Source organism: Canis lupus, chromosome 32 (assembly GCF_003254725.2).
Source record: "Canis lupus dingo isolate Sandy chromosome 32, ASM325472v2, whole genome shotgun sequence".
In the NCBI taxonomy this organism is placed as follows: domain Eukaryota; kingdom Metazoa; phylum Chordata; class Mammalia; order Carnivora; family Canidae; genus Canis; species Canis lupus.
Window position 1 is genome coordinate 23,804,906 of NC_064274.1, and position 27,506 is coordinate 23,832,411.

Here is a 27,506-nt window from a genome sequence, read left to right on the forward strand (position 1 = left end):
CCTTCTGTTCTTTATGTATGTAAATATAAAATATAAAAGAGAACATGGGTTTGAACCAGACTTGATTATGTACAAGTTGTGTACTCTTAAGCAAAATACTTGAAACTCATATTATTTAAAAGCTTGACAATTCAATGGTAGTTCCTACACCATATAGTTCTATGTATATTAAATGAGTTAACATAGATCAAGTATTTGAAATAGTACCTGCCATATGGTAAGTATGACATAAGAGTTGGCTACTATCATTATTTTTGTCATTGTTGTTATTCCTGTTACTCAAAGAGAGAGAGATCATATATACACAAAGGAATTCAAGAGTCAGTAGAATAAGTACTTCCTTTGTTGAAGTATCCTTTTTCTTCTCTATCTTCTCTCTTTATAGTCTCTTAGGCTCAGGTTAGAAGTGGCTTCACATGCCATTTCTAAGCAGTCAAATCTCTAGCTTTTACCTGTAATCTAAGCATAAATGTATGCATGCCACTGCCTACTGGTAATTCCCCCTTGTTGGTCTATGTCAATGTCTCAAACTAAGCATATGAAAAATTATACCCGATGCTCACCACTTGCTTTCTCCCTAAGAAACTGCACCTCCCTGTCTTCTTGATCCTGGGAAATGACACAACCATCTTTCCAATTTCAGTGGCTCAAATCCCGATTCTTCCTTCCCAACACCCTCCCTCCACCCCCATCCAACCAGAGGCAAACCATTCCAGCACAGTTTCCAAAATCCGTCCTGGATCTGATCACTTCTCCTCCCTTCTACCTCTCCCACCTTAGTCCAAGTCTCCAATCCTGAGCACCAACCCCTGGCAACTGCCTCCTGACTGATTTCCTTGCTTCTACTCTTACCTTATTACAATCTATTCTTCAAACTGCAAGTAGAATAGTCTTTTACAAATCCAAACAAAATTATGTGACTCCCCCGTTTAGAACACTTTAGTGTCTTCATACCACATTCAGAATAAAATCCAGTCAACTTACTGTACCCTACAAGGCCCCAGGCATCGTTTCTTTCTATTCCCCCTCCTGCTTACTATATGCCAGACACACAGGCTTTCTTGCTGTTCCTTACATACACCAAGCTCATTGCCAAGCTCATGCTGACTATTTCCTTGACCAAAAATGTTCTTTTCCTAAAAAAGACCTTGCCATGGTCCTTTCCCTACCTGCAGTTAAGACTCTGCTCAAATGTAATCTCATCAGAAAGGCCTCCTTTGACTTGTCAAAAATCATACTCGCTCACTGTCTCCTTCTATTCTTTACCTACTTTATTATCTTCATAGCATTTATCACTCTGAAATTCTATTATTTATTTGCTTCTTTGTATAAATATTTATTCTTTCTCTTCTCCATTACATCGTAAGTCCTAAAAGGTCAAGGAATTTTCCTTGTTCACTACTGAATCCCTAATGCCCAGAAGAGTGCTTTACATGTCATTCAATAAACATTTATTGAATGAACAATGTACCAAAAAAGTGAAAATTAAAATATCCATGTGGGTCAGGTTAACAATTTGAAGATATCAAGAAATTGCACATAGATAGCAAATAGACCCCCTGAACAAGTGGTTTATTTTCTGCAAAAGAATTCTTCTATATGTTTAAGTATGTGAACCATATAGTAAGCACACACTTGTTTTCTTGTATTTTCAAATTTCCTAAAAAAAAAAAAAAATATTTCCTTGCAGCAGGTTATTCCTTTGAAATGCAACATCTATGCCACTACTATTAGAGGCACTTAAAATAGTCACTGGCACTTTTTATCCTTTATGAAAATTAAAGCAGTAATAACTTGTACCTTAATATTTAATCTAGAACCATGCTATTCCCTATCCCTTTACTGAAAATTATGGATAAATTGTCAAGCTTTTAAATAATATAATAAGCATAAGGTAATGAAAATTGATCAATTATGAGCAAAATAGTTAATATACGATCCAACATGTACAGTATAAAGCATATATTGTTTAAAATCAAGAATTGAGGGAGTGCTTGTGTGGCTCAGTTGGCTAAGCATCCAACTCTTGGTTTTGGCTCAGGTCATGATCTTAGAATCATGAGATCCAGCCCCACATTGGACTCCATGCTGAGCGTGGAACTTACTTAAGATTCTTTCTCTCTCTCCCTCCCTCCCTCCCCTTCAGTGCCACCTCCCCCCCACCCACCCCCCTACCCCCCTCCCCGCCATCTCTTTAAAAAAAAATCAATCAATAAAATTAAATAAATAATAAGGTATTGAGTTTTACAATGTTTTTAAGTGATACCAAGTGTAATTTTGACTCCACAAATAGAAGAGCACAACTTATGAAGTTTAAATGAGTTCTAATTATTCTTATTCTAAATACTTTTAGAATGCAAGTATTTTACCAAGGACTTCTCCGTAGATTAATTAAAAGCAATAAAGCAGAGAAAGAAGCATGTTAACTTAATTTCAGACAAGCCTGTAGACTTTTCAAACAAATAGGAGAGAAAACTTCCAACATACCTTCTGAAATACTTGGTTTTGTTTTGTGTTTGTGCCGATCCTCACAAGGATGAAAGTTCAATTGCTGTAAGACTGCTGGACAGATCACAGAGAAGTTGGAGCTGCTTATCTGAGTAGTATTTGAAAAGCCATGAAGGGAAAAGATCTCTTCTGCTGATAGACACTGAAACAGGATAAACAAAGTAAACATATATGTGTTAACAGAGTAAAAGCATGCAAAGATACTTTAAAGAGACAGAGAATTTCAGCTAGACACACAGAACTAACTCTACACAAAAACCCTAAAATTTTAATATAGCCCATGCCTCTTTAAACCTAGAAACAAGAAAAAATAGCAAAAATAAAACAAACTAAAAAAACAAAACAAAACAAAAACTCTTCTTGATCAACAGTCTACCTATGGCAGCCAAAAAGATTAAGAACTGGTTTGGGGGTTTCCAAGGACTTTACAGACATTAAAAGTAGACCGATAACTTTCAAATCAAAAACTTAAAGACGATTCTATATTCTCAATCTCCCCTCTCTGTTTTTCTTTAGATTGAATGGATATTTTGTATATACTATTGGAGTAGCTCTCTGTAACATTTCTTGTAGCCAAACACCTGGCTTCCCTATAGTTTCTTATTTAAGAAACTAGTCCATGCTTCTAGACTGCAATAATAATTCTAATATATAAAAGTTGTTTTAAAGTATGTCTTTAGCATATATGGTTATTTGCTAAAATATGTATGGTTCTCAGTGATGGCGGATAGCTTTTCTATACCATGTAAGGTTTTGAACATAGTGTTTGGGCTGCTTAGAAATTCATTAACTATTAATAAAAATTTTTAGGAAAAAATTCTTTATGAAAATAACTTTTTAGATGTATCAGTTTTTTCTTGGGTATATTTTAACTGTATCATCCACATACTTGCTTATTAAGAATGTAAAAAAAATTAAATGTGTTACTATAGCTAATAATCATGATAAGAGTTACAGATTGTGAAAAATATCCATTCAATCAAACAGAAAAATCTATCTTTAATAAATACAATTGAGAAAATTCTTTGTATGCTTCAGCCAATATTTAAACTCGACTATGATCTAACTTAGCTTTGTGCTATAGACTGGACTATGTTCTCCCAAAATTCATATATTAACGCCCTGACTCCTAATATACTGATATTTAAAGTTGAGACCTTTGGGAAATAATTACGGTTAGATGAAGCGATGAGAGTGATGTCCTGGTCCAACTAGATTAGTGGTCTTATAAGAAAAGACACCAAAGAGCTTGCCTGCTCTCTCTCTCTCCACCATGTGAGTAGACAGCTAGAAGGCAGCCATTTGCAATCCAAAGACAGAGCCGTCACCAGACACAGACCCTTCTGACCCCTTGATTTTGAATATCCAGTCTCCAGAATTGTGAGAAAATGATTTCCATTGTTTAAGCTATCCAGGTTATAGTATTCCATTATGGCACTCCAAGCTGACTAACACTCTATGAATGGTATTTAGAACTCAAAGTTGATGTTAACTGTTTGACCACAAAGTTCTGTGATTTCCTTCACAACAGAAACAATAAAACTAAAAATGAAAGGTATCGGTATAAAGAGATCACTACTGATTATTAAGATGAAAAAACATCAAATACACCAAGATGTATGCAGTGGGCAAAACTAAAATTGCAGATGCCTTAAAGAAAGTTCTCATTTAGACTTTTTGTTTTTTAATGCCTAAGTGTTTGCCTAAAGCTATTCCTTGTTCAATCCATGACAATGGGTTTGGATTCATGACAATGATAGCTGCATGCCTTCCCTAGAAGAAGAGACAGCACACTCAACGCTCTGTTAACAGTCTTGTCTTCAGCAGAAACTAGGGGGGATAATAAACTAATGGAAGGGGAAAATAGGTCAACTGAAGGAAGGAAAGTAGGAATAATTTATTTGTTATCATGAAGCCACCCAGGAGCATAACTGCTAGACTCAAAAGTTAAAGTCAATGTGGTCAAACTGCCCACTGCAAGATTCCAGAAATAAATGAATATAGTAGCATAAACATAAAACAGCACTGTTTCCTCACAAGGAAGTCTTAACCTATTTGGACTTCAAGTTCCTCCAACTATAAACTAGGATGAAAAGGGGAACTGCCCATAGATAATTTCCAAAGTCTTCTCAGAATTAGCATACTAAGACTTCCTAAAATTTGGTGACTGTTAAGCATTTCTTTTCAGACTCAAATTGTGACTCAGTGGGTCAGGAAATCCACATGCAATGTCACAGTCAGCATTTTGTAAGGAGCTAAAAGATATAATAGAAACTATAGAGTGTACCACACACAACAAGGGAAATTATTATTTAGTGAAGCTTTTGCTCTAACTATGCATCATGCACATATATACTGGATCACAATGTAAAATTCATTTTTTTACTGTAAATGGCAGTTAAGAGTTTGAAAGTCGATACCCTCAAAAATGCCTTAATTGCCCACCATATGTCATTAAAGACACTGTCCTTCATACAGTTGGGGAAAAAAAATATATAGTGCAGCCAAAGGAACATATAATCAGTACTGTAAGAGAGCTTAGAGTCTTGACAATCTATGCAACATCTGTGTAGAAATTTTGGCTGGATAGATGGTCATGGAACAATAACACCTTGACAGTGGCAACTGCTCAATCTCCAGAAAGAACAAGGAGGTGGAGAGATGACAAAACTCTAAGCCTTGCGTAATCAAGAAACAGACTCTTAACTATAGAGAATAAACTGATGGTGACCAGAGGAGAGTGAGTAGGGGGATGAGGAAAACAGAGGATGGGGATTAAGGAGGGCACTTGTTGCAATGAGCACTAGGTGTTGCCTGGAAGTGTTGAATCACTAAATTGTACACCTGAAACTAATATAACACTGTATGTTAACTAGCTGGAATTTAAATTAAAACTTAAAAAAAAAAAAAACAAACTCTAGGCTTTGCCTTTGAGAATGAGGACAGAATATTAACAGAATACTAGCAGTGTGACAAAACTCAATTAATGGCAGGCCTGATTTATTTAAAATAGTCCTCTACCAGTAACTAGGATCCCAATAGCTTTATACAATCGCCTATTTGGCTTTACAATCTCAATTTTCATAATGCTTTGATTTAACAAAGTTGAACCTGAAACAAAGAAAGCAGTTGTCTAAGAAAAGGGTGGTGTTTCCCAGAGCAGGGACAAACAGGATGAGAGCCCAGTGCCTGAACAGTGAGGTGACAACAAAACCGGTAGAACCGTTGAGGAAGGTCAAACATCCTCTCAAACACACCCCTTCACCTCCAAAACAAACAAGGAATAAATTATGAAACCAGTAGATCCACAAGGGCTCTTCACAAAACAATCCAGGATGATAAGCCTGGATAGTATGTGTCCTAATAAAACTTCCTGAGCTTTTTTACCATTTGTTTTACATTTATTTACTGAGCTTTTGTCTTTCCATCTGTTTTTACAACACTGCCATTCTCAAGAGTACCACCCAGCTGTTTACTACAGAGCTTTGTGCTGTCAGAGGTAGACTATAGCCCGCAGACACCCTACTATTGAGTGGGTTGACTTTTTTCTTAAAGAACTTTTCTCAATGTTTGAGTTAAACTCCTTTAGTCTCTTGCCACATTAAGGTGATTTCAAATGGGTCTTATATAGATGAAGTGCCAAAGTAAGAAAGTAGTAGAGGTATGGGGGTTTAGATTGATATCATAAAATAAGATCTCAAATTATATCCAAAATCATTAAACCAGAGTCCCATGCATTTTCTTCTTCTACTTCCCCTACTCTTTTTCCCTGACCAATTCTGACTAGTCAGAAATTTTTGTTTTGTTTTGTTGTTTTTGCATCTTTCCCAGACATATCTTTGTGGAAACACCAATGCAGGGAGAGCTCAGGGCAGGGTTGAATGATTAGGGCAACGTACTCCTCCAAAAGTTTGTAGAGTTAAAACTTGCTTATGATACATGAAGAATCAGGCAAGATTTGAAATGACACAGTGTGGATAATGATACAGGCGCTGTACTTGACAAAACTTTGGTCAGTCTCTTCTAAGTCTGTGAGGCCTCAGCCTTGTGTCCATCCTTGGAGGGCCAGCATTGTTCAGTTTTAGCAAGAATCCTACTAAGTCAGCTTAGAAAGAATCTTCCATCTTTGGTATCTAGTCACCCTGCCCTGCCTTCAACAAGAATCCTATTAAGTTGTTTAACCAAAATACACACACACACACACACACACACACACACACACGATGTTTCCTCATAGCAATTTTCAATTCATTGACCCCTACCCTGCTCCTTGGCTATAAATCTCCACTTGTCCATGATGTATTTGGAACTGGGCCCAGTTCTACACTAAGGTCCCTTCTTCCCTATTGCAATAGTTCTTTTTTTTTTAATTTTTTTTAATTTTTATTTATTTATGATAGTCACACAGAGAGAGAGAGAGAGAGAGAGAGGCAGAGACACAGGCAGAGGGAGAAGCAGGCTCCATGCACCAGGAGCCCAATGTGGGATTCGATCCCGGGTCTCCAGGATCGCACCCTGGGCTAAAGGCAGGCACCAAACCACTGCGCCACCCAGGGATCCCCCTATTGCAATAGTTCTTAAACAAAATCTGTTTTTATCTCTTCAACTACTATTGTATTATACTACATGTATAATAACAATGTAATTATATTAGGTATTGCATAAATATTTTCCTTCATCCAACGAATATTTCTGGAATCACAAACGTCTGGGCATAATACTGATGGGAGAAGGAGCAGGTGGGGGAAGCTGAAGGATGGCAACCAAGAAAAAATAGTCCTAACACCCTCCATCAAGAAATCTAGTAATTATGGCAGAAGTAAATCACATACTAATATCTGTGAAACGAGAGAAAAAGTGATAAGTTCATGATACATAATGATAAAGCATTAGAAAAGTTCCTATAAGGGAGAAATGATATGCAGAGGAAATCGTCAAAAACAACTTTGAGGTTAGACCTCTGAGAAAGTAGAAAGAAGATAGCGCCACCAGTGTGACTGAGGGACCTAGGAAAAGGGACATATTTGGGAGGATGGTGGCCAGTTTGGTTTTAGACATTTTAAGTTATAATGCCTGTGGGTCACCAGATGGAAATGATGAGTGAGCTTTTTCTGAGAAAGGTAGAGGCCAGAGATAAGGATGCAGCTGTCTTCAGTAAAGAGATAAGAGATGAGTGGGAGGGGAGAAGATCATCAGGGGACAGAGCACAGAAAGAAGAGAAAACCTTTGGGAATACATATATAAATTGTGCAAAAGCAGTAAAAAGAGACAGAGAACAAGAAAAAGCCAGACCAGCCCAAAACAGAAGAAATCATGTAGGCCAGTAAAATATATTGAATACCTGTTGTTTTTGCCTGTCCAGGACCCCCATCATCCTGTAACAGACCACCTTCCTGTCTTGGGAGCCTCCTTCTATGTGATGTAGTTGGGGCTGACCATGGAAAATGTGACCCAAACCTGTCAACTATCTAGTAGAGCTATTGGAAAAAATTCTTTTCTGACTAGGATTGCTATGAGTCTAGGATTTCCTTAGGCCATCTTTCTAGTATGTGAAAGAAGGTGAACTATTGCTTAGAGACAGATAGGCTTCCAGCACCATAACTAATCCCTGGATACAGCTATGCCTAAAGATTGACTCTTCAGTGACCTGAGACAATGAATTGTCTTTGTGACTTCAGCTAATTAAAATTAAGTTTCTTCACTTACAAATGAAAGAGTCCTGATTGATATACAATCATTCAAAAGACATTTTTAAAACTAGGAAATGAATGCTACATCCAGAACCTATGGGAAAACGAAAAGATAAGCTTTTTCACTCTTTAAATCTGCTCCATTCTTCCTTTTCTCAACATGTAGGCTATTTTCTCTACTTGGATATCTACTCGAATGGCACAAATTAAGTCATACAGAATCCTAGGACCATCTGACCTCATACCCATTGTCCCAAGGCCTTCACACCCCATGAGAAATGAAATCTAATCCCATTCATAAGTCACTCCAATGATGGTTTCAGATTCTGTTTTTTCATGATCTGTGCTTCTGTGGAAACTGAACCATTCACATACCCAGTAAGTACACTGCTAAGTGTGGCTATGTACTCTCTTGTGAAGGTGAAAGTAGGAAGAGAAAGCACCTTGTAATGCACTTAGACTCTGTGACAATCAAAACTAGAATGAAAGATCTAGTCCAGTCGGTTTTCTAGGATGTCAAGTAAATGAGCCACAGAAACTTTAAATTTCATTACCAAGCCCCAGGGGAGCTAGGAATAGAATGGGAATTAGAATCCAAGTCTGAAAGAGCCCTAACTCCTTTCCTTTTAGTAACTTCTCTACACTGCCTTGCTCTGCACACTGTTGTTTTACAGCAGGAGCTATAGCCATCTTCTAGAACTTGCCAAGTATGGAGCTAAGATGAAAGCCAAACAACTCATCCTTCCCCATACCCTAAGTGAAGGACTCATCTCCTGTTTTTTGAAGATATGTGACAGGTAGGAGTCTGAATAAGAATCCACCCAAAATCTTCATCTGTCCTACTCTCATCAAAGCCAATCCAACTTATCCCTCACTGCCATTCATATATTCATTCACCAAACACCGGTCGATCACATCTTCTCTGGGCCAGATGTTCTGATAGGTGCTGAGAACAAGACATGATTCCATCTTCAATAAGCTTACCATTCAGTAGATTTTATATATATATATATATATATATATATATATATATATATATATACACAAATGATATAGCTACAGTTTAATGTAGGAAGGGCAACAGTAAAAATAGGTGCAAAGTACTGTGAGGGAAAAGGTCTGGGAAGACTTCCTGAAGAATGAGATACATGTGCTGAGTCTGAAATGTTCTTTAGTGCTTTTGCTGGCTGGAGAGATAAGATGTGACCAACAAAAACTTACATTAGGCAGAAATCAGTAAAGCAAGTAAATATATGATTCATTGAAAAATGAATTGTCTAAACAATAGTTATTACAAGAGTACTGAGGAGCACATAAAAGCAATATTCTTAGAATCCCTACACCAGTTACTAAAATAAATTTAAGGAGAAATCTGGGATGGAGAAATCATGTCTTAGAAAAGTAAGCTGTCCAAGATGAAACAACTTATTACTGTTAACGACAGAATTCAGACTGTCTTTTTGCACTTTCTGACTTCTAAGCCAATACTCTTGCTGCTATACCCCTATGTTTTGCTGGTTGAACACTGATAAGAACACAAATAATGAAAGAGAGAACTGTTTAGACTCTGGCAAGGAGAATATTTCTTGCCCTTAAAGTGACTTGAGTCACAGAGTTAAATTACTCTTAAATCATACCCAAAGAGAAACCTTGAGAACAATCAAACACCAGCCAGGTTTTCCCACCATGGTGAGAGTTAAGAAGGAAATGCATGATAGTTGTAATCCTTTGTCCCTCAAATAGCCCTCCTACTCATCACTCAACCAGGAATGTTGAACAGGTACAATAACCACACTCAAGCAGCAGAAAGCCCAGAACCTGACACAATACTCTCTACTACCTATCCATGGCTGCTGACATTGCCAAGAAGTCCTCCTGTAACAGAATCATCAAACCTAGAATACCTGGATGTGTGCCACTTTGAATGCTTTGCTTCCCTGTTACTATTTTAAAGTCAGTGTTTTTGCAGCTCAAGCAGAGAAGCCAACCGGTTAATTCATCCACCCAAGCTACTATCACATAACCATACGACTATGACACCAGTACGACTGGCCATAGATTCTTTGGAACATATTAAGAGGAGGAAAAGGAGAAGATCCAAAATAATAATGTAATGGGAAAGAAACCTCTGGAAACCTTGAGATCATATTTACCTCAGTATTCAATAATGCTAATACTAATAATATAATGTTGTGTGCCTGGCACACAATAGGGCTCAGTAAATACTTGTTGAATGAATAAATGTGTAAATGCATGAATGAACCCCTCACTTCACGGTATTTTTAAAAGCCAATTGCAAAAACATTTTAAGTTCATAGTAGTAACCTAAGCAAATTAATGAAAAAGTAAACAAGAGCAGAAAGTAAAGTATTACATTAAGAGTGTTTCAAATATGGCAACTAGCCAAAGTTCCCAAAAGAACAACTTAAATATTTAAATGTTAAAAGGGTAGTTTGAGTTTAACAATTGGAAGGCCATTTCTGACTCCAACACAGGTGAATAGTCCCATTCATTTATCCTTTCAGGGGTGATTGCACAATGTCATAGAACCAGTGGCAGCACAGAACTACACTGGCAGCAGGAGTATTCAAAGTAAGAATGATTGAGAACATCACCTCTATATTTGTTACTGATGCAATAGTGGAACGACCAAACCTTAGTCACAAGGAACATGAATATCACTTCTGAACCTCCTTGATGTTGCTCAATGCATATATGCACTGAGTCACACTTACCAACACTCTCTTGAACTTTTTCTCTCTCAATTTCTTCTTCAGAGTTTTCTCAATACTATTTTACCAAGATAAGACAGACTTTTCTAAGGTTTGAGCAAAATACATTCTAGGCAAGTGTTCTCTAGGTTTAAGGAATGGCTAATCAAGTGATTCCCAACTCTGATTTCCCAGTTTATTTTCCATTTTTCCCTCAAGTTTTCTTATACTTCCTCCTGGAGCCACTAGAGTGCTAATGCATTCCCACCCAGAATGCACACATATACACGCAAACAGACACATGCATGCACACACATGCATACACACATACACATATATGCATGCATTCACATTCACTCTCAACACTATTTCTTAAGAGGAGACAAAACAGGCTTTTCCTGGATATGCTATTAAAAGAAGATATCTTAAGAAAAATAAAATAAAATAAAATAAAATAAAATAAAATAAAATAAAATAAAATAAAATAAAATAAAATAAAATAAAATAAAATAGAAGATACCTTGTTTTATGAAACCTTGTTCAAGGAAATAAGATGTATTATAAAACAATATGCATAGAGTGACATCATTATGATAAAAAAAGTTAAATAAAATCTGGAAATGTATTCTTCAAAATATTAACAGTGTTTATCTCAGGATAAACACTGATGAAATTATGGGTGATTTTTATTTTTTCTTTGTGCTTCTCAATAGATGCCAAAGTTTTAGACAATATATATGTATTCCTATCTCAATTAGAAAAATAAAGTTAAATCATGAGGAGTTTCTTAAATCTCCTTCTCTAGGTACCTCCAAACACAATTAAGACAGGCTAGAATTTTTTTTTTTTTTTTTTTTTTTTACTGAAGAAAAAGGAATTTTAAAAGCTATGGTGCACTTTTTTAAAATAGGTTTACAAAGTTTTCTGATTTTTAGCTGTTGACAGATTTCTCAGCCCTGTCCCATCTACATTCAATTTCTCAAGGACCTCTCACCCCTAAAAGCCTGACATAATATCAGAGCACAGATACTCAGTCTGGATTCTTGGCTTTGGGACATTGACCTGCTTCTAGATGGTAGAAGCTACCATACTTTCCATCACATGTGAGGATGGCCCTCTCCCATTTGCTGCCACGATCAGAAGATTCTTTGGGCCTTGCTGCTCACCAAGAGCCTCCCATTCAGTCCCTCCAGGATTAAGGTGTAGGAGGTATGACTGTTCTCCAGGCAGAGCTGGGGCATATGCCACCAAGAGTGAGCTCATCTTTCAAAGTTATCTTTAGCACAGTGGTTTTCTTTTCTTTTTTTTAAGATTTTATTTATTTATTCATGAGAGACACAGAGAGGCAGAGACAGGCAGAGGGAGAAGCAGGCTCCCTGCTGAGACCTGGATGCAGGACTCAATCCCAGGACCCTGGGATCACAACCAGAGCCAAAGGCAGATGCTCAACCACTGAGCCACCCAGGTATCCCTAGCACAGTGGTTTTCAAATGTGATCCAGGGACCCCTAGAGATTACCCAAACCCTTCCAGAGAAAATGTAAGGTCAAACTTATTTTTATAATAATACGAAGACTTCATTTTCCTTTTTCACTTTCATTCTTTTATAAGTGAACAATGAATTTTCCAGATAGTATGTGACATATGTCACAACATTGAATGCAGAAGCATATATGAGAATACATCTGTCTTCCACTAAGCTAGATATTAAAGAGATTTGAAAAAATGTAAAAACAATGCCATTCTTCCCACTAATTTTTTGTCATAGAAAATACAATTATGTTTCATTAAAAAATGTTAATATGGTATAGGCTTATTAATGTTATTTTTAATATAGTAAACAAATATTTAAAATTTTTTCAACAGTAATTTCTATAACGGTGAATACCAATAGATATAAACCACATATACTCCAGGTCTTTGGTGTTCTCAATAATTTGTAAGAGTACAAAGGGTTACAAACTCTGGTCTGGCACATAAGAATGACACATACCACTTAACTGTCACCCTGAGAACTTCTAATCGATCTTATCTAATATACCTCTCACCCTGTTTATCCTACATCCCCAAAAGATTGTTTCTACTAAAAATTGCCTTTGTCACTCTTCTACTCAAACTGGCTCCCCACAGAAAAACAAAAAATTTCCCTTCTGCCAAGAATCTAAAGTCCTGACACTGAAGAACTTCAATTATCTGTGTCCAATCTTCCTTAGTCCCTTCACTATCCTCCAAAAGCATACTTGAACTCGCTATTCTAACTAAAAAGTTTTCATGTGTCTTGTATTTTACCTTCTATGCCCCATGCCGCCCACCTACAATTCTGATATATCTCCTCTCAAAGATATATATGTGATATATATCTTTGGATATATCTACAATCCCTATTTGTCCTAACATTTGGCCCCACCTCCTCTGCTTAATACTGCTATGCTCACCAGACTACCATACCCACGGTATTTTCGGTTAGCACTCACAGTGTGCTTCCTTATATAATCACCTGCTGGTGAAAATAGATAGCTTTCTAATAAGATCACATGAAGATCTTGGAAGGGTGGATGTATTCCTTTTATATCTTCTTCAACCCCAACAAGGCTTTGGACATGTAAGATACTTCATTTATAACAATCACTAATTTGCCAGATTAAGGAAAGGAAGGATGGATGAAAAAAAAATTAGAAACTGGCACATGGTACCTGAGTATAATTCTGAGAAATACAACTGGACAACCTGAGAGTCACTTACCAGTCATTTATCTCTGAAGAGCCAATTTTTCCAACCACGACTTTCTCTGTTCATAACAGGAAACTTTCCCAGAACGAGTTCGGTGGCCCTGATACTACAAATAAGCTATACTGACACCAATATTTCCAACTTGCCCTAAGAATGATAACTATAAGCCATGGAGAAAATCCAAGTCTAAATGAGGAAAAAATTCTGACAAAATTCACAAATTAGAAGGAATAAAAAACTATTATTTCCTTCTACTTCAATGATACACAGGTTATATTTTAACATACTATTTCTTTTATACTATTTTAAAAATTTGCCTGCAAAAAAATAAAGGAATGGCTGGCTTACCTTGAATTAAGTGAGGCAACTAGATTAATTTAAAAAGTTATGTTAGTATGTCAGTATAAAACTTAGTGTTACAAGGTAGAAGTTTTCATTCATTCAATAAATATTTCCTGAATACCTACAAAATGCCAGATACTATGCTAGTTACAGAAAAAAAGAAAGTGATTGAAAAAGCCCAACCCCTAAGCTCCCAGATCTTACAGACTATTGAAAAGTTTGGATATAAATATAAGTAACTATAGGATAGCCTGATAAGTGCTAAAGTAGGATTCCTTCATGTGAAGAAAGGATAATTAACCCACCCTAGAGTTACGGAACTGTCAGAGGCTTCCAGGAGAAAACAGTATCTAAGCTGAGATGTAAAGAAAAAAGGAGAAATAAGGTTGGAGAAATATGGGGGTAGGATTATTACCGCAGGGCCTTAAGTATCAGGCAAGGTGTTTAGATTTTATTCTAACACTAATGAGAAGCCACTTGAGGATGATGCAATGACCAGATTTGCAAATGAGAGATTTAAGTTTGGAGGCAGTGATGAGGAGCACACAGACTGGCACGGGGCAAGACTGGCGGAAGCAGCAACATGGCAGGGATTTTTTGAGCATTTACTGCATGCCAGGCAGAGGACTAAATGGCAAGATACAATAACTCATTTCATCTTCACAACAATCCCATCAAGTAAGTAAAACTACCCCCATTAGACAACAGAGAACCCTGGAGTTTGGAAAGATTAAGTCAGAAATATGTTGACATTGACATTACCATGACAGGACTTAGGTGCAATAATGGGGGAGAGGTGTCTAGAATGACATCGGTTTTCAGCTTAGTCAAACAACCAAGCAGATGGTGATGCTGATTACTGAGATTGGCAAAATGGACTTACCAGGAGGTTGTGACGGAGGAAGGATAGAGTTGATGAGCTCCATTTGGGACAAGTCTAGACCTGCTGAGTTGGCACATCAATGGGCAACTGGATGTGCCAGGCTAAACCTCAAAAGAGAAATCTGGACCCAGCCCTCTCTTTACAGAGCATAGACAGATGAGTGATAACCTCAGCCAGAGGACAGGCTGCGGTTGTGCAAAGAGAGTGTGTAAAATCAAAAGGAAGAGGACTTGAAACAGAATCCTGCGGAACAATAATAGTTAAAGGATGAGCAAAGGACACTGAAATCAAAAAGAAGCAGAGAGATAAGAAAATCAAGGCACATGTGGTTGCCGGCAAGGGGAGGGTGTGTTTCCGGTAGGATGTGCTCAATAGTAGTAGAGGTAAGACCTACCAGTGCTGGCAGAGGTAAGGCCTGAGAAGCGCCCAGTGTGGGAAGCAATAAGAAGGTTCTAGGGGATGTCCTACAGAGTAATCTCATGAAAGCACTGGGGACAGGGCCAGAGCCCTATGTGCTGTGGAAGGTGGGGAAATGGAATATGAATTCAAATATTTCCACTGTTCAATTATATACAGAAAGCAGGGCACAAAGGCATATTCATATTCAGGGGATTCACAGCATAGGGGCCCCACTAACACAGCATCTGCTGCAAACCAGGACAATGGAGAAGAAATGGACATTCGGACTCGGAATGCCTGTTCTCCCAGACAAATGTGGACATTTCTGACAAATGACTTATTTGTGTCTCAGTTTCTGGGGAGACTGATATATGGCTTCATTCTCTCACAATAATGTTTTGAGTATCAAATGCCAATAATCAGGAAATAACATTGCAAGGTTAAAAAAAAAAAACTATGAAGGTATTAACATCAGGTTTTAGAGCTAGTCCTGACTATTGCAGAGACAACTTCAGCACGAGGAAAAAAATAACAACTTTTTTCTTCTTTTACTGAAACAAGAGTAATATCAACAGAGAATACTTTCCTGCTTCAAATGACTGTATAGTTCCCAGTGGCTTCAAGAAGCTCACAGCAATTCTACCCTGACATCCAAGTACACAGATGGCAGTAGGGGACACTTGGCTTTTTGGAAAATCAATCAGTCGCTCTTGGGATGATATTCCTCAGCATGAGGAACAAAAGTGGAAAGAGCATAGGCTTCAAAGTCCAGTCACCCTAGAATGGAATTCTCACTCTGCCACTTCTGAGCTATGACTTTGGGTGAAGTATTTAACCCACTAAGACTGGCTTTTCTCTTGGAAATACCTAGAACACTTACCCGGTGAGATTAAGAGGGCTAATGGGATGGTGTTTAAGGAAGTACTGGGCACAGTGCCTGGAACATGATAAGTACTCCATAAATGTTAGCCTCATTCCTCTTAGGACAGAACCTGCTTCCTCTCCTAGTGTGCAGGTCCTACCCGGAATCTTTCCTTAACTGAAAAAAGGGGGGATGGTGCCTGGGGAACTCAGTCAGTTAAGCATCTAACTCTCCATTTGGGTTCCAATCATGACCTCAGGGTCAAGCCCCGCATTAGGTTCTCTCTCCCTTCCTCTCCCTCTGCCCCTTCCCCTCCTCTCTCCCTCTCTCTAAAATTAATTAATTGTGGGCAGCCTGGGTGGCTCAGTGGTTTAGCGCTGCCTTCAGCCCAGGGTGTGATCCTGGAGACCCAGGATTGAGTCCCATGTCGGGCTATGCATGGAGCCTGCTTCTCCCTCGGCCTGTGTCTCTGCCTCTCTCTCTCTCTCTCTCTCTCTCTGTCTCTCATGAATAAATAAATAAAATCTTTTAAAAAAGAGAAAAATAAAAATTAATAAAATTAATTGTTAATTAATTTTTAAAAAGAATATTTCCCTAACTGGCATTCATCTCAAGATTAGAAATAGAGCCAAGGTCTAGCTTTTCTCATTAAGGTGTGTAGGTAAAGTAAGCGAAGAATATCCCTAAATTCTAAGATCCCTGATCCATCATGATTGATACAGAAACTCAATCAGCCAGGACAATAGCTTGCATTCCTTAATAAAAGAAACTGTGTTTTTTGCACATGTGCTCATATGTATATGAAGCAGGAACGATCTGTGACCCAACTCAGAACTGGCCTACCGATTTTACCATTCCCATTGATCTAGAGTCTGGGCTACCTTTCATCTCCCACTTATTCCAGTGAGACCAAAGCAGCTCCTGTGCTATCAACTAACAAGGCCAGCTAGACGTGAAGGGCCCTGGATTCAGTCAGCTTATAAAACCCATACAGAGACCCTGAAGTAAATCTAAACTTAAAACCACAATTGCATCAATTTCTAGAAATATAACATAGACTATCAACCATTCACATTTCAGTAGTGATGTAAATTTTGGACAAAAATAATAAAATACAGCCAACTCCTAAATGTAGCCTCAGAAGTGGAGGCTACACTGAAGAAGAAGAAATCTGGAGGAGAAGAAATGTCCATAATTTCAATGCATATTGAAATACTTAATATTATTTCATTAGCCTATATACACTTAAGGTTTACATTTGTAGGAATTTATCAGTAGTGGTCAATCAAAGGGAAGCAGAGGCAAAAGGTAAAAGAACTTCAAGGTGAGAGGTGCAATGGAAACTAACAATGAAACCAAAGTCACTGGACTGACATATTTCTCACTGAACTCTTCATTTCATTAATCCTAGCTGTCCTTTTATAGTAGTGCTTTCCTCTGTAAGTTGACTGACCCTGGGGTCCTCAGGCCTCTAGTGAAAGACAACTTTGTTAAGAAGAGTGTAGATGTATCAAGTAACACAGTATTATAATAACTATGCATTGAGCATATATTTGAGGCAGGAATGATGCTAAGTGTTTTACACATATTGTCTTACTTGTTATGTTATTTGAAGTAATAGAGGTAATGGGGAAAAAATCTTATTTGCATTATTACATGTAATGCAATAAATATAGAAGTGCCTGAAATACAGTGATTGCTCAGTAAACGTTATGATTGTTCTTATTTATTTTTTAGTTCAAACAACCATTCTATGAGTAAGGTTCTTATTTTTCTAGTTCACAGATGTAAAAACTAAGGACTGAGGAAGTTAAGTGACTTGCCTGTGTCTTGCCTGTGATTCCCCAGCTAATAAGTGACAGAATTAGAATTTCAGCCCAGGTCTGTTTGATTCCAGAGGCCAAATTGTTAACCATTATGTTGTATTTGCTACTATAGTTAGAGATCTAAGAAGCTCACCAAATAAATCGATGACAACTCTGGATTATTTTTAAGCTAGGTTCATGGAACTAAAGCCTTAGAGGCCTTATCAATGCACACCTGTTTTTGTTCTTTAGCCATTCAGTTAGTTATTTAAAAAGCCAAGGTATTAAATATTTAGACTTGAAAGGCAAAATACTACTTTTCAGGTTAACACCTTTGATCTAGATTTACAGATTTTTGTTTTTGTTCTCCTTATACTCCAAGCCAAGAAAAACAACAGAGGATCTTTGGAAGCAGACAGAAACCAGCTGAAACAAGGCTCCATTCGGGAGATTTTCTCTGCTCCCAAATCCCATCATCACAAAGGTAATTCAATGATAGTTTCATTTCTTTATAAAACAAATCTCAAGACTTGGTGAACCCATTTGGCTCCTGAAACAGAAAACTTGGAATAGTTTGAGAATAAATTAATTAGTTTCAATTACATGCAGGAACCTACTGTTATCTGGAGTTGAGGATGGGAAAACTCTCTGAAAACTACAGCTTCTTAGGTGGTCTAGAGTTTAGAAACATTATTTTTTCAAAGTAAATTTCATGGTAAAAGATCGTAATATTAACCATTTGCACCTAGCAATATGGTCAGTCCCTTAAGGAAATGCCACTCTGAAAATAAGTAACTTGCAGACTCTTATCACCAACCACATTAAGCTGCCTTCAAAAAGGGGTGGATTTTCTTTTCCCTGAGAAATATCAATCCCTTTCAATTCCAGGCCTCATTTTCCATTCCAATTTATATTCTTATTTTTCTCCCCCAACCCCTACTACCGCCAAAAGAAACTGATGACATACAGAATTCAAATGAACATTAAATTTAAAGAAAAAAAAGAACCTTTAAACAACAGTCATAGTTGAAAAGTAATGAATTTTTATGATGGGAGAAAGAAGTCCCTGGCCCTCAGCATCTCCCAAAATGGGTATCATTGGGAAACAGGAGTAGGGCATGAATCCTGGAAAACATAAAAACTGCAAATCTCCCACCGGGCTACTCTATTCTGAACACCCATAGTGAGGAATAAAGATCTACCCCCATTAAGGAAAAAAGTTTTTACCTCTGCCCTCTCCTGTTAATGTGTGTGAGAGCTCAAACTCCCCCTCGTAACACAGACTTGCCTGCGGTCAGAGTTCGTAATTCCCCTCACCTACTCTTCCCTCATTGCTTCCCGTGAAACCAGTAGCATATGCTATCACCAGCATTCATATGACGGTTAATCATGGCCAATCTAATGATATCTCTCACCTTATCTCAGTGATTACTTAGCTACTACACAATTTTGCCTTGCACACCTTCTCAAGGCAAAGGAATAAGGAATAAGTCTCCGTTTTATTCCTTATTTCGATTAGAAGCTCTCTAAGGAAGACAACCCATTATCACCTCTGGGGTTTCTATAGTCTTGGCACAGTTCCCTTCATGTGACTAAGCAATCAATAAAATGATTGTGATCAATGATGAGAAATTTCTACTCGTCATTCAAAATCTGAAGTAATAGTTGCCCAGGCTAGGAAGAGTGTGACTTTTTAATACTATAATTAAAAACATCCATTCTGGAATAGTGTTTAGGATTGCCTGAGGTCCCACCACTTACTATGTGACACTGGTCAAGTTACTTAACCTTTCTGTGCCACATTTTTCTCATGTGTAAAATGAAGATGATAATGGTGCCACTATCAGAGGATTGTTGTGAGTATAAAATACAATAATACAAATAAATTAGTTAAAAGGTATGACACATAGTAAAAGACCAATAAATTCCTAGATATAATTCTTTTTGATAAGTACAAAAGAGTGCATGTGACTCATAGGATAGTTAGATATAGAAAGAATAAAGGGCATTTTCCCAAATGGATCCCAATCATACCTGGCATGGAGGCAAACTAAGCTCTTGACATCATAGTCAAATGAATTAAGAGTGTCCTTCATTTTCCCAAAACTTCTTGGAAACAATGATCTAACTGTACACAGTCAACTTAAATGAGAGTGAATAATAGATGAGAATAGATACATTGTCTTGAAGGAAAGGCAACCAGAGACCTAAATGCAGCCTCGCCCTCTGTCCTGCCCTCTGTCTCACCCTTCATTTCTCACCTGAACAAGCCGGCTGGAAGGCATTCCTAGAAGATTTACCCCCACCCATTTCTCAGAACACAAAAGCCAAAAAAAAAAAAAAAAAGATGTTCTTTCTCTCCTCCGTCCATGTCAGGGTTTCCCACAATCTCCCTCATCTAACCCGCCATTACCCCCACCCCAGGAAAAAGTACAACAATCTATGCATACAACACATATGTAATGAACACACACACACACACACACACACACACACACACACACCCCTTCTGTTGGCTACACACTGCTAGCCCAACCATCCAGCGAAATAAAAAGCCAAGAGTTCCCTCACTGCCTCTTCCTTTGGCATCATTAGGCTGGAAACTAATGAAGTAAAAGATTTAACAATAGTTAAATGACACTACAGGCAAAAGATGGAAGTAGAAGGTATTTGTTTGGGGGATACTTTTTTGCCTGTCCTTCTAGTACAAGAGGCAGAGCCTTTATGCTACCTCCTGACTGTCTCCAGGCTCAAGCAATCATCATTACATCTGGCAACCACTGCAGTCTCCTCTTTCATTCCGTCTAGACCCAACCCAATATTCCACACTCTCATGCAGATGAGTTTTCTGAAAACACAAGGCTGATTGTTTGCTGTTCTTTAATTAGACATATCATGCTATTGTGCATTATTATAGTTATGTGTGTGTATGTCATCCCTCGCTCAATAAACTGTAATGCCATGGGAGAACCCAAACTATATTACTCGCATTAAACAATCTTCACACATCCATTCAAAAAATACAGAAAATCGGGACCTGAGCATCTGCCTTTAGCTCAGGTCAGGATCCTGGGGTCCTGGGATCAAGTCCCGTATTGGGCTCCCCATGGGGAACCTCTTCTCCCTCCGCCTATGTCTCTGCCTCTCTCTCTCTGTGTCTCATGAATAAATAAATAAAATCTTTAAAAAAAAAAGAAATACATAAAATATGTGTTATGTACCAGGCACTATACTAGCCCCCAGAGATGAGTCAGGTCATTCTCTTCAATTTGTTTAAAATCAGATGTGTAGATATCAGTGTAGGGGAGGGGGGCATATAAATAGAATATTGTGATGCATGAAATTATTTACATATCATACTATTATAATTGCTATATATATTACGATTGCATAGGCACCAGTTAACTTAGGATCACATAGAAGGGGCTCCTACTAAACGCTTGAGCAGATCAAGAAAGGCTTCTCTGAAGAAATAACGTCTAAACTGATATAGCTGAAGCATCAACAGATATACAGAGAGAACCAGGAACTGTGGGCAGTCCATGAAGACTGGAGTAGTGGCAAAGGATAAGGCTTGAGAAATACACAGCAACCAGATCATAAAAGGGCTTGAACTACATTAAAGTGTTTGAAGTTTACCTTGAAGGAATTGAATTCCTTTAGTAAGAGGAGTGATACGATCAGAATCTACATCTACTTTAAAAATGACCATTTTCATTAGATAGTAGTCATTCAAACTATCTGTTGAACATACGAATAGTTAACTGTAAACAGCATAATAAAAAAAAAATACTTCCAGAATTTGAAAAAGAGAGTAATCAGTGAGTTGGTGCTGGCTTCGATGCCCCAGAAAGGTTTGATGGAGGAGTTTGGTGGTCTCATAAAAATGTACAATTTTGATAGGGTAATTCAAGGAAAAGGAGGACTTTCTAGTTGGACATAGGAAGGATACAGGGAAGATAATGAGCTAGGAAGTAGATGTGCAAAAGTTTCAGGTGAATTCACCAAAGAGCAAATAATTTAGTTTAGTGAGTGCTAGGTGTAGAGAGAGATAGGTTGGCATCTCAGGCATCAACCTTGAATGTCAGTCGCAGGATTTAAACTTCACCAGCAAAAAGACAGCCGGCTCCTGGCTGAGTTTTGAAAGGAGAGAAGCATACTCCAAGTGTTGTGTTAGGAAGATTGAACATGAATTGGAAGAGGTTTAAAAACAAGGCTCAGGTAACAGGGTGCAGGAATGTAGAAGGAAAAATAAAAGCAGGATATGTCCTGCAGGATAAATATCAAAAAGAAGAAAGAAGAAGAAGAAGGAGAAGGAGAAGGAGAAGGAGAAGAAGAAAGAAGAAAGAAGAAAGAAGAAGAAGAAGAAGAAAGAAGAAGAAGAAGAAGAAGAAGAAGAAGAAGAAGAAGAAGAAGAAGAAGAAGAAGAAGAAGAAGAAGGAAGGAGAAGGAGTTGAGAGAGAAAAGTAAAATCATAGGGTTGGGTGATGGGTGAAACAAAGGTCACCTTCCAGGCCAACCTCCTGCATCCACACCCATGTCTCCAGCACCCCGACTAACCCTCCCTAGCCAACTGATTGATCTGAAGAGACACATTTCCTGCCGCTTGGAGTTATCATTTGGAGGATAAGAGTGTTCCCTTTTATCAAGCTGTTTAACCAGTGTCTACACCTAAGAACTAGAAGCTAAGGTTTTTTTGAAAAGAAAATGAAGAGAAAAGAACATTTGGAGGAGAGAGGAACATCCAAACAAATAAAGGGTAACACTGAGGCCGTTCTTAAATCCCCTAAATCAATCACGAGGGGTATTCATTCAGCCAGGGTGCCCCTGTTTATGGTGGGAGTCCCCTAAGATGGATCAAGCTTACATCCAATTCTAGGGGCCCAAGACTCAGTTAGCTCAAAGAGGTCCCTCCTCTCATTGTCTGGGATTGCCTGTTCTACCTGCTTTTTGGATGTCAGTAACCACAAGAAGCAGAAGGATAAACTCAATTGTTTTGTTGTCTCTGTTTTGAACTTGGGTCACTTTGGTCTCCCAAAGCAACAACTTAATTTAATAGTACTTGGGGATACTAAAAAAAAAATATATATATATATATATATATATATATTAGAAGCCCTTCCAAAATTGTCTAACAAACCTCCAGGGTACGGTAGTCTATTACTTGAGAAAAGCTGACCTAAGAAACATTACAGCCCTCATCCAAAGGAACAATGCCGTTTGTAAATAGATCTCTTAGAAAATCTGATAAATCCCTGGCTTATCAAAATAAATTCTATTTTCTCAGCCTTTTTCAAAGTCAGAAAGTCAGGCTTCTCACAATAGGCCCATGCATTATTTATTCTACTTTACTGCAGGTGGGGAAACTGAAGTTGTATTCTTCAAAATAGAGATATGAAGGGGCACCTGGGTGGCTCGGTTGGTTAAGCATCCAACTCTGGGTTTCAACTCAGGTCCTGATCTCAGAGTGAGATCAAGCCCCAGGGTGGGCCCCACATTCAGTTTGGGATCTGCCTGGGATTCTCTCTCTCCTCCTGTCCCTCCCACTTCATGTGTGCTATGTGCACTCTGGCTCTCTCTCTCTATCAAATAAATATATTTTTAAAAAGAGAGAGAGATTAATGGCTATAAATTTTGCTCCAGATTGGATGGTGTCTTGCTGGAGCAGATATGAAAGCCAGCAAATTAATGGATTCTCTGGAATGCCATTTCATTTGTCACCATTTAACTGATGACTATTGTTTTCTTTAGCACTTTTTAGTTGATGTTTGTTAGGCCTGATTACATGATAAACTTTCCTCAGCTTCCCTTTGTTTCCAAAGTAATTGTGGGTTTCTTCCTGTCTCTTTTTGATGCCCACAGATGCTATAATGATGGTACTTAAATATGCAAACACGAGATTAAGAAACAAGGTGTCAACATACATATAATTTATTTATTGAGGCATCCGACTTATTCATAAACTGAGGATCATATTGCTAATATAGTTAACCGATTTTCCTAAATAATTTAGGCATATTTTCCAGTGTCTTTGCCAAAAGATGGTTCGGGGTCTTCTGTCGCTTTATAATTCATCTACACCTCCAGACATGACAAGATAAGGAGATAACTTAAGTCAAAACAATGTGTGGGCCACAGATATGCAGCTGCCAGCGAAATCCCCGCACTCCTTTCCAAGCAGATGACCGCCCCTCCTCCTACCTAGAATACTTTAGTCAGCTGTTTCCCCTAATTGAAAAGGAGAAAAAGCAACTAGACAGAAAACACTTAGGAAGGTGTTTGCTTCATTTTCTAAAATAGCTGTATACTATGAGGGCATTACAGTTTTCCAACACAGAAGTTCTCGGATACTAAGCAAAAGGAAATAGCATGCCAGAAATGAACCTATATACAGTTTACTAAAGAACATACATAAGCGGACCCCAAAACCCTTCCAGGTCAAAGGCAGGTCACCCTCTGAAACCCCTGTGGCGTCAGAAAGTTCTACTTCTTCCCAAGTATTATATGTTTTAATTGAGGTAAGGGGGTTCTAGTGAAAAGAATGCCAGCCTATCTATAATGTTACTAGCAAGGATTTTACCTGATTAAAGTTTCCCTAGCTGGCATCTAAGATTAGATAATGTTGGGAAATGCTAAATTCCTGAGTGGAGATAGAGTATACAGTATTTCCCACAACATCTCAGAATGCAAAAATTTCTGGTAACACAAATGAACATTGCTCAGAAGTGGCAAACACTATGCAAACTACTGCATACTGCTGTTCATCATCAGCTGTCACCAGAACAAGAACAGAAGGGAAAAAAAAAAAAAAATCAAGACACCGGGTTAACCGGATTTTCAAAAGTGGGGAGGAGTTTTGGAGAGGATGCTAAATGTGCACTTTGCCCACCTCACAGCTTTAAGAAATACTCAGTCATAGGATATTTATTAGGGAGGTGACTAGGTATCTATAATGGGCATCTTTTTTTTTTTTTTTTTGAAATGTACTAACTGTATGATCTTAAAATTCCCCCAGGTAGCCCATGGCTGTCCTGAAATCCTAGGCATTACCAAATGTCTAGCTAAACCTGTGTATAGGTACTGAGCAATATATTTTTGTTGTTGTTGTTTTGAATGAAAATTAAAATCAAACACTTGACCTGACAAATGACTAAAGACTAAGAGTCTAAACCCAGTCTGGGCACCAACCGGGTATGTGATCTCGGTCCGGGCCTCCTTGGTTTCCCCATCTCTGTACAACAGCCCCTTCAGCTCTGCGCGCCTATGAAACCCGCCTAGGAAAGACACCTGCGCTGTATGTACCTCGTGGGCAGTTCTTCTCCATCAGGCAACTGTTGATGAGGGCGGCGTGTGAGCCACCATCTGTGCTGGGAAAATTCAAGCACACCGTCCCGATCTAAAAAGTATCTCCTAAGGTGCATCTTTCTTTCTTTTTTTTTTTTTTTTTTTTTTTTTTGAAATGTACTAACTGTATGATCTTAACATTCCCCCAGGTAGCCCATGGCTGTCCTGAAATCCTAGGCATTACCAAATGTCTAGCTAAACCTGTGTTCTAGGCCTCACCTCCTTCGTAAAGTGTCCTCTAAAGTCTTATAACCGCACTGGTCTGACGTCCCAGCGCCCCGGGAGCAGCACCGCGAAGCCCGGCTCCCGCAGCAGCACCAGCCCTCAGTGAGCGCCTGCTACAAGGAGCGCGGCGTGCGGAAAAGCAAAGGCTCCCGCCTCACACTTGGGAAACGCCGCGATCCTCTTCTCCCCTCCGCTTTCCCCAAAGACGTGCGTCCCGGCCCCTGGAGGCCGGCGGACGCCGAGCGCCCGGAGGGCCGCGGGGGCCCCGCCGTACCTGGTTGAAGTGCAGCCGCGCGGGCTCGGCCACGCCGTGGGTGGGGGCGGCTCCCAGCTGCTCCAGCAGGTGCGCCAGCTGCGCCGCCGACAGGCTCCGGTTCGCGCCGAACACGCTCAGCACATCCTCGCTGAAGGCCAGCGCGGGGCCCGCGGCCGCGCCTCCGACGCCCGCGGCCGCCAGCAGCAGGAGCCCGGCCACCGCCCGGCCCGGGGCCATGCCGGCCGGCGCCGCCTCGCGGGGGCCTGGGGCGGGCTGGAGCGCTCCGGGACGCTCTGGGCGCGCCGCCGTCGGTGCCCAAGGGCGCGCGGCTCGGGCGTCGGCGCGGGTCCGGGTCAGCCGCGACGCGGGCGCCCCTGGGCCTCCGCCGCCTCCGGGACAGCAGCAGCCCGCGACCTGCGGCGCATCGAAGCGCAGGTGCCGCCGGGCGTGGGGAGCGATAGGCGGAGCGGGGCCCCGGGCCTCCTGGAGAGCCTAAGATAAAGAGGACAAAGGGGGACAGAGATAAGGGCCAGCGGGCCCCCCGCCGGCCAGCCCCGGGAGCTCCCCCGGACGCCCGCCGGGCAGGGGCCGCCTGCCCCGGAGCCGGGTTTGCAAACGTCCCGGGATTTGCATAGTGTGGGGACGCACGCTCCTCCCGGATATAGAGTCCCGAACCGAGCAGTTACTTTGGGAAGAGCGAAAACCGTTCTCAGGGCAGAACCCCACCTCTTGCTCCTGTCTTGCTGCTAAATGGGCTGAGAGCACACTTGGAAGGGCTTAGACGCGCAGGCCCCAAAGAGCCGCGGGCAACAGCGCGTTCGAGTCCCGGACTCGGCGTCTAGGCGGGACCCTCCCTCTCCCGACGGCCGCGCCGGCTCGGCCAGGCTGCAGGCTGACCTCTCACCTCGCCTGCCTGTTTCTGTCTCTGCGTCTCAGTGTGTGTCCACGTGAGTCTCAGGCTCGCTCGCTCTCGTCTCTCTCTCTCTCTCCAACTCTCTCCAACTCTCTCTCTCCCTCTGTCTCTCAACACTATCTCTGGCAAGTCAGCTCTGGAACTCCGAGGTCCGGCCCTCCGCCCTTTACAGATAAGAGGCGGGCCCTGTCCCCGCCTCTCTGGCACTCGGTGACACACACTCCCCCGGCCTGAGCTCCCGCGCGCGTCCAGGCCGGGGCGCAGGGCGGCGGGCGCTGCGCGTGGCTCCTCCGACCGGGCTCTCCGCCCTCCCCCCGGGGAGGGGGGGGGTTACCTGGATGCCACATCTGGGTCGGCGTCCCCAGCCTCCTTTCTGGTCTCGGTGGTCCCTTTGTTACCTTGACGAAACTAACTTCCTGGAATAGAGTCAGGAGCCCCATGCATTGTCTAAGAGATTAGCAGGATTTGCTTTTTTGTCTTACTTCGTAAACTCCGAGGAAAAAAGGAAACCAAATCTGCAGCGTGGTGCCGGCCTAACTGAGCCTGCACTGCCCAAGTCGGCCCTTCCTGACGCCGCACAGGATATCCGCAGATCAGAATGAATGTTTGTTTGTTCAAGTGAGGGATCAAGAGAGGCTGACTTAGGTGTGAGATCAACAAACTTGTGCAAAGTGAATGCGGTGTTTGGGGACAAAGGTTGTGTCTAGTGGATATAATTGTCCAGAAATAAAGTAAATCTCGATTCGCTGCTGCATGGAGAAGTACAAGAAGAATTCGGTGCTCTTGCCTTGCACACGGAGAGCGCACAGCCTCCCAGAACAGCAGATTTTAAGTGCAGA

The 27,506-nt window shown here is 40.1% G+C and overlaps 1 protein-coding gene across 2 annotated transcripts in view; it reads right to left on the minus strand.

The window, feature by feature from the left end:
• The window catches only part of SLC39A8 (solute carrier family 39 member 8), a 73,066-nt gene extending 47,060 nt beyond the window's left edge, over positions 1-26,006 (minus strand). Inside the window, exons 1-2 of one of the 2 annotated variants that reach the window (XM_035709635.2) lie at positions 25,773-26,006; positions 2,488-2,650 (exon numbers count right to left, since the gene is read on the minus strand). In XM_035709635.2, the coding sequence (XP_035565528.1) occupies positions 2,488-2,650; positions 25,773-25,991 (382 nt within the window). In that variant the 5' untranslated portion in view covers positions 25,992-26,006. Of the gene's footprint in view, positions 1-2,487; positions 2,651-3,761; positions 3,941-25,772 lie in introns of those variants that run through there. The other variant, XM_049105007.1, reaches the window with a different exon arrangement.
• Between the last annotated feature and the right edge of the window lie 1,500 nt (positions 26,007-27,506).